Source organism: Erythrolamprus reginae, chromosome 8, assembly GCF_031021105.1.
Source record: "Erythrolamprus reginae isolate rEryReg1 chromosome 8, rEryReg1.hap1, whole genome shotgun sequence".
In the NCBI taxonomy this organism is placed as follows: Eukaryota; Metazoa; Chordata; class Lepidosauria; order Squamata; family Dipsadidae; genus Erythrolamprus; species Erythrolamprus reginae.
Genome location: NC_091957.1, coordinates 45,322,654 through 45,329,720, shown reverse-complemented (window position 1 = coordinate 45,329,720; position 7,067 = coordinate 45,322,654). Strand labels below are relative to the sequence as shown.

The window sequence follows — 7,067 nt, the reverse complement described above, 5'->3', positions numbered from 1 at the left end:
AGTTTTGTGAAAATCGGAATGAGAAAATGGGTGCGGTAGAGAAGGGAGGAAGCAAACCCTCCAGAGTGATTCCTGAAAGCCTCCTGAAAGCTAGAGGAAGCATCTTTTCTTCTTCTGACTTGGAGCCCAGAAAATCCTAAGTGCAGCTGGTCCATCCATCCATCCACAATAGAAAGCTGTTTCCTACAGAAATGCGGTGTGTCCTATGCACCGCCTTGACACACAACTAGGGAACACATCCTTGTGGGATGGCAGCAGGGGAGCCGAGCTCAGCGTGAGAGCTGACTCAATCTTTTCTCAATATTCTAGGAAAGACCCCCAGTGGTTAGAGTGCAGTACTGCAGGCTACTTCCGCTGTTCACCGGCTGCCAGCAGTTTAGCAAATTGAATCTCAGTAGGCTCAAGGTTGACTCAGCCTTCCATCCTTCCAAGGTCGGTAAAATGAGGACCCAGATTGTTGGAGGCAATATGGAGCCGCCCCGAGTGTTCGGAGAGGGGCGGCATACAAATCTAAGTAATAATAATAATAATAATAATAATAATAATAATAATAATAATAATAATAATAATAATATGCTTAACTCTCCGTAAACCGCTTAGATAGGGCTGTAAAGCACTGTGAAGCGGTATATAGTGATACCTCTACCTACAAATGCCTCTGTGTACAAACTTTTGTAGATAAGAACTGGGTGTTCAAGATTTTTTTGCCTATTCTCAAGAACCATTATAAACCCGATCCTCCGAAACTGTAACCGGAAAAGGCAGGGAGACGTCTCCGTGGGGCCTCTCTAGGAATCTCCTGGGAGGAAACAGGGCTGGAAAAGGCCGGGAGAATCCTCAGCGGGGCCTCTCTAGCAATCTCCTGGGAGGAAACAGGGCGGGGAGAAGCCTCTGTGGGGCCTCTCTAGGAATCTCCTGGGAGGATAGAAGGCCAGAAAAGGCGGGGAGAAGCCTCTGTGGGGCCTCTCTAGGAATGTCCTGGGAGGAAACATGGCCTCCACCCTCCCTGTGGTTTCCCCAATTGCAAGCATTATTTGCTTTTACATTGATTCCTATGGGAAAAATTGCTTGTTCTTACAAACTTTTCTACTTAAGAACCTGGTCACGGAACGAATTAAGTTCGTAAGCAGAGGTACCACTGTATAATTCTAAATGCTACTGCTGTCGCTATTTTCCTGAGAGTCCAAGAGAAGAAGAGAGTTCCTGCAGATGGATCGCTAATAACCTCTGGCCTTTATTTTCAAATTTATTTATTCATGAGATTTGTGTGCCGCCACTCTCCGTAGACTCGGGGCGACTAACAACTATTTATTTATTTATTTATTAGATTTGTATGCCACCCCTCTCCGAAGATTCGGGGCGGCTAACAACAATAAAAAAGACAATGTGAACAAATCTAATATTAAAAATAATCTAAAAAACCCCAATTTAAAGAACCAATTATACATAGAAGCATACCATGTATAAATTCTATAAGCCTAGGGGGAAGGGAAAATTTCAATCCCTCCATGCCTGACGAGAGGTGGGTTTTAAGGAGCTTGCGAAAGGCAAGGAGGGTGGGGGCAAGTCTGATATCTGGGGGGAGCTGGTTCCAGAGGGTCGGGGCCGCCACAGAGAAGGCTCTTCTCCTGGGTCCCGCCAAACAACATTGCTTAGTTGACGGGGCCCGGAGAAGACCCACTCTGTGGGACCTAACCGGTCGCTGGGATTCGTGCGGCAGAAGCCGGTCCCGGAGATATTCTGGCCCGATGCCATGAAGGGCTTTATAGGTCATAACCAATAATGAAACAACATATAACAAATCTAATATTTAAAATAATTTAAAAAACCCTTATTTAAAAAACCAAAAAGCCAGTCTTGAGAAATGGTGTCTGCTAGAACTGGTTGTTTCGCCAACGGTTCTTGTTGTTGATTGGGTTGAATGTATTTTTTATAGATCAATCACCGAAATTAAAGTTCCGTCTCTCTCTCGTCCCATCGGTCAGCAAATTGGGAATCTCAGAGGGGGTTTGAAATTTCTCTTTGAAAGAGACATTCCTAGATTTTTGTGAAACAGGAAACTTGGGAGGTTAGTTTCCTTAAAGGAGTCTTGATTAAAAGCATTGTGTGTATGTGTGTAAACAGAACTGGAAAAATAAACGGCACCTGTTATTCCTTCACATAATTTCCAAGTCATTCTTTGCAGATTCATGGACTGACCCGTTGCCTCCCATCGCCCTCACCCACTTGGCGGGACCCAGGGGAAGAGCCTTCTCTGTGGCGGCCCCGGCCCTCTGGAACCAACCCCCCCCAGAGATTAGAATTGCCCCCACCCTCCTTGCCTTTCGTAAGCTACTTAAAACCCACCTCTGCCGCCAGGCATGGGGGAATTAAGACTTCTTCTCCCCCTAGGCCGTTACAACTGTATACATGGTATGTTTGTATGTATGTTTGGTTTTTATATATTAAGGGGTTTTAATTTGCTTTTAGTATTGGATTTTATTGTACATTGTTCATGATTGTTGTTAGCCGCCCCGAGTTTTCGGAGAGGGGCGGCATATAAATCCAATAAAACTTGAAACCCTGCCCTTTTATTAAGAAATCCTCCTTTCTTTGAAAAACTTTGCATTGCAAGGAAGATTTCACACAGACCGAAGCCTGGCGAAGCAGAACCCCCACCCCTAACTTTGGGTCTTCCAACACCGGCTCCTATCGGGAGGAAGCCAACAATGCCAGGTGACTTGGAACCTATAATTGCAGCCAAAATTCATTTTGCCAGTCAGCAGCCTGCCGTGCAATTGCTTGAGTCAAAAAATCTCAACGTCCTCTGGTGTTAGGAGGTTATCTGTTCTGCTTTGGGCCTACCGGATTGGAACAAAGAAGCCCCCACGAGCAAAGGATTCAATTCAAACACTTTTATATACAGTGTTACCCCTAGTTACGAACTTAATTCGTTCCGTGACCAGGTTCTTAAGTAGAAAAGTTTGTAAGAAGAAGCAACTTTCCCCCTAGGAATCAATGTAAAAGCAAATAATGTGTGCGATTGATGTAGTAAGATCTGTGTGTTTGATGACAGTTTGATGTATTTGTACGATGTAATGTATGTCTGATATGTCAGACAAAGCAAGGCTTGTAATATTATTATTGTATTGAGAGATATTGACTGATCTGAATGCGTATGACCAGATAGTTTAACTTGACTATGATATTGCAAAAGCAAACACTCTTTTATATACTTTAATGTATCTGGTTTGTATCATTACTAAACCATTATTCATATTTCTTGAATATCTGCTCGAATTCCACGTTTGTGCATACGCATCCTTGACAACTCAGGGGTCACTCTGCACACCCCTTAACAAACCTGAGAGCTTCAAGGGGGAGGAGGAAATGGAGCTGGCAGAGACAGAGAGATAGAGGCAGAGCATCAGCCCTCAGTCAACGCGGAGTCAACAGCCCCCAGGTCTGGAGGTGGCTGATGAAGGAGAGAAGGAACAGCTGGATCCAGTGCCTGATGTGTGGATGCAGCGAAGGCAGAGGAGAGGAGAGCAGTGGAAATCTGTGGGCCAGTCCTTGGGACGGAAGAGCCACTGCTGCTAGCGAAGCCCCACCCTAGCTCTGGAGACAAAAAGCAGGGGGCGGAGATGAATAGATGGGGCAGACAACTATTTATCTCCCTGCCAGACAGACTTGTTAGCCTGCAGCGAGAGAGAAACTTTTTCGCTCTTTAATATAAGGAATGTACGCCTCGTCATACAAACTTTTCAAGATACAAACCCAGGCTTTAAGATTTTTTTGCCTCTTCTTACAAACTATTTTCACCTTACAAACCCACCTCTGCCGCTGGGATGCCCCGCCTCCGGACTTCCGTTGCCAGCGAAGCACCCATTTTTGTGCTGCTGGGATTCCCCTGAGGCCCCCTCCATGGGAAACCCCACCTCCGGACTTCCACATTTTTGTGATGCTGCAGGGGAATCCCAGAAGGGGAATCCCAGCAGTGCAAAAACGGGCGCTTCACTGGCAACGGAAGTGGGGTTTCCCAGTGAGGGGAGCCTCAGTGAAATCGCAGCATCGCAAAAACACAGAAGTCCGGAGGTGGGGTTTCCCAAGGAGGGGAGCATCAGGGGAATCCCAGCAGCGCAAAAACAGGCGCTTTGGCTGGCAAAAGGGGTGAACTTTGGACTTGCACGCATTAATTGCTTTTCCATTGATTCCTATGGGAAACATTGTTTCGTCTTACAAACTTTTCACCTTAAGAACCTCATCCCGGAACCAATTAAGTTTGTAAGACAAGGTATCACTGTATTATATATCCGACAAAATTACAGTAAGATTAATTATATTTAAATGTTTCGAATAGATTTATCAAGCAACATAAGGTATAGATAGTAAAGCTGCTTATTGCAATGTAACTAAGATTGAAACAAGAATAGAAGTAATGTAATAATGTGAATCGTTGTATAATAATATATATATATATATTAAGGAATACAACGGATTTTTGTAAATTTTCCCAATTCTTACTCTCAAAATCAATATGAATGTATTTTCCTTTCCCCTCCCCCCCTCCTTTTGATTTTGTACTCCCCTTTTCCCCTTCCTCTTTTATTAAATTAATAAATTATATTTAAAAAAATAAAATAAAAGGAATTTTAATTTCAGAAGGTTCAACCTCTCCACTCCTTGCCACCAAATATTAGGACACCTTTTGCACAATGCAGATTTATTTTGAAACGACTTTCCCAATAAATTATACAGTTAAAAAAAAAAAAAGAAGAAGAGGGAGAAAGAGTGAATATGCACAAACTACAGAAAACAGGAAAGACTAAAGTTGCAGAAACTTCCAAGGGAAGGGGAAACCAATCACCCGGTTTTGCCCGTGGACCTCGCTTGAAAGCAGGGATCTGCTGCTCCGACCTTACCCTCTCCTCCCCTTCCCACTTTTGGCAGTGTGTGGTGTGAAGTACAAGTGGTACTACTACAGTGGGAGACCAGCTGAGCTGTGAGCAAGGGCCACAGATGGGAACAGGCAGCGGAACTGTACAAAAGCAGGCGGAGAGATAAATGGGACTGCGGCGGGCGCCTTGCTTGTCTTCCCAACAGAGAGAGGATCTTGACCTTCTTCACTACATAGAGGCTAAGACTGCTGGAACAAAAGGCGAGGAAATACAGTACCAGACTGGGAGTGGACGGAACCGTTACCGTGTACCGGCCGAGATTGGCAAACAGGCTGTCTGCTAAACCACCAGGAACCCCTCCTGCGTCTACAACCAGCGACCGGCACAGATGGAACTTAGGAACAGGGAATGACACGCAGTGTATTGAAAAGCATCTTATCCCTGTAGTAACTATCCCGGAGCCCAGAACCCCTGGGCCCTGCTCTCTCTTCTCTGGCTCACAGCATGCATGCCAGTCCTTAGTAGTCATCTGCTCCCAACAGGAAGCCCAGGATGAAAGTGTTGGCTCGTTGGCGGTCTTGCAAAGTCTGCTTGGACACCAGGTTAGGCGGAGGCCGCAGTAGGAGGCTGGCGAAGAGGGTGGCTGGGAGGAAGCAAACGTTTGGGTGAGACAAAGGGGTTGGTGGGGTGGGGGTGGGGAGCAGGGGAAAAAAGGCACCCCTCTGCCCAGTTGGTTCTCACCTAGCATGTTGGCACTGACATTGTTGCTCTCGGAGTATTTCAGAAGTTCTCGCAGGAAGGCCATCACGTAGCGGAAGACGTTTCGGTGTGAGCGCGGCAACTGACTAATAACCTGCAAAGCAACAACAACAGCAATTTACGTGCCGCTCCATAGCAATTGGCAGCACTCTCTGAGCGGTTTACGAGTGGCGGCATTTGGCCCTCAACAATCTGGGTCCTCGGAAAGGATGGAAAGCTGACTCAATCTTGGGCCCCTCAGGATTGAACTCCTGGCAGTGGGCAGTCAGCCTGCAATACTGCATTCTAACGAAGAAAGGAAGGAAGGAAGGAAAGAAGGGAAGGAAGGAAAGGAAGGAAAGGAAGGAAGGAAAGAGGGAAGAATAGGGAGGAAGGAAAGAAGGAAGGAAGGAAAGGAAAGAGGGAAGGAAGGGAAAGAAGGAAGAAAGGAAGAAAAACAATAGCACAAGACTTATATACGCTTCACAGTGCGTTACAGCCCTCTCTAAGTGGTTTACAAAGACAGCATTTTGTCCTCCACAATCTGGGTCTCCATTTGATGGAAGGCTGCATCGACCTGGAACCTGTCAAGATCGAACTCCTGGCAGTGGGCAGAATCTGCCTGCAATACTGCATTCTAACCATGAAAGGAAGGAAAGAAGTGGAGGGAAGAAAGGAATGGAGGAAGGAAGAGCAATAGCACATAGACTTATATGCTACTTCACAGTGCTTTACAGCCCTCTCTAAGCGATTTACAGAGTCAGCATTTTGTCCTCAACAATCTGGGTCCCCATTTGATGGAACTCCTGGCGGTGGGCAGAGTCTGCCTGAAATACTGCATTCTAACCACTGCGCCACCACGACTCTTATAAAGGAAGGAGGGGTGAGAATTACAACCACAGCGCTTAGCATTCGCAATAGCATTTAGACATATACTGATTCATAATGCTTTCACAGCCCTCTCTAAGCGGTTTACAGAATCAGCCTCTTGCACCCAACACTCTGGGTCCTCATTTGACCCACCTCGGAAGGACGGAAGGCTGAGTCAACCTTGAGCCGGTGGTGAGATCTGAACTGCTGAACTACAGCTAGCAGTTAGCTGAAGTAGCCTGCAGTGCTGCACTCTAACGACTGCACCACCCTGGCTCTTACGTTGGCCATGCGTTAATGGTACTGACCCTCAATACTGGGTCTCCTGCTCACCACATCCAGGAGTCAGCGGGACCCTCTGGGCATATCCTTGGAGGAGGCTCCATTCTGGTACTGAGGGGAGAGGGACGGCTGACCATGTCCTACTAACCGGGTTAAGGGTTGATCTCATTGGAATACTGATGCCAACAGGGACCAAAACATGGTCCCGCCATTGCTGAAAGAACCGTGTATCCCATCTTATATTTTTTTGAACCCTGAAATAAGTGCTTGGCCTTACTCCCATGCACTCCCAAAGCCCAA

The 7,067-nt window shown here is 46.3% G+C and overlaps 1 protein-coding gene across 2 annotated transcripts in view; it reads right to left on the bottom strand.

Moving 5' to 3' along the window:
- Positions 1–4,685: 4,685 nt before the first annotated feature.
- The window catches only part of OCRL (OCRL inositol polyphosphate-5-phosphatase), a 57,379-nt gene continuing 54,997 nt past the window's right edge, over positions 4,686–7,067 (bottom strand). For both annotated transcript variants that reach the window (XM_070759824.1, XM_070759823.1), the window contains 2 exons: positions 5,619–5,730; positions 4,686–5,520 (listed from right to left, as the gene is read on the bottom strand). In XM_070759824.1, coding sequence (XP_070615925.1) covers positions 5,396–5,520; positions 5,619–5,730 — 237 coding nt within the window. In that variant the 3' untranslated portion in view covers positions 4,686–5,395. The remainder of the gene's footprint in view (positions 5,521–5,618; positions 5,731–7,067) is intronic.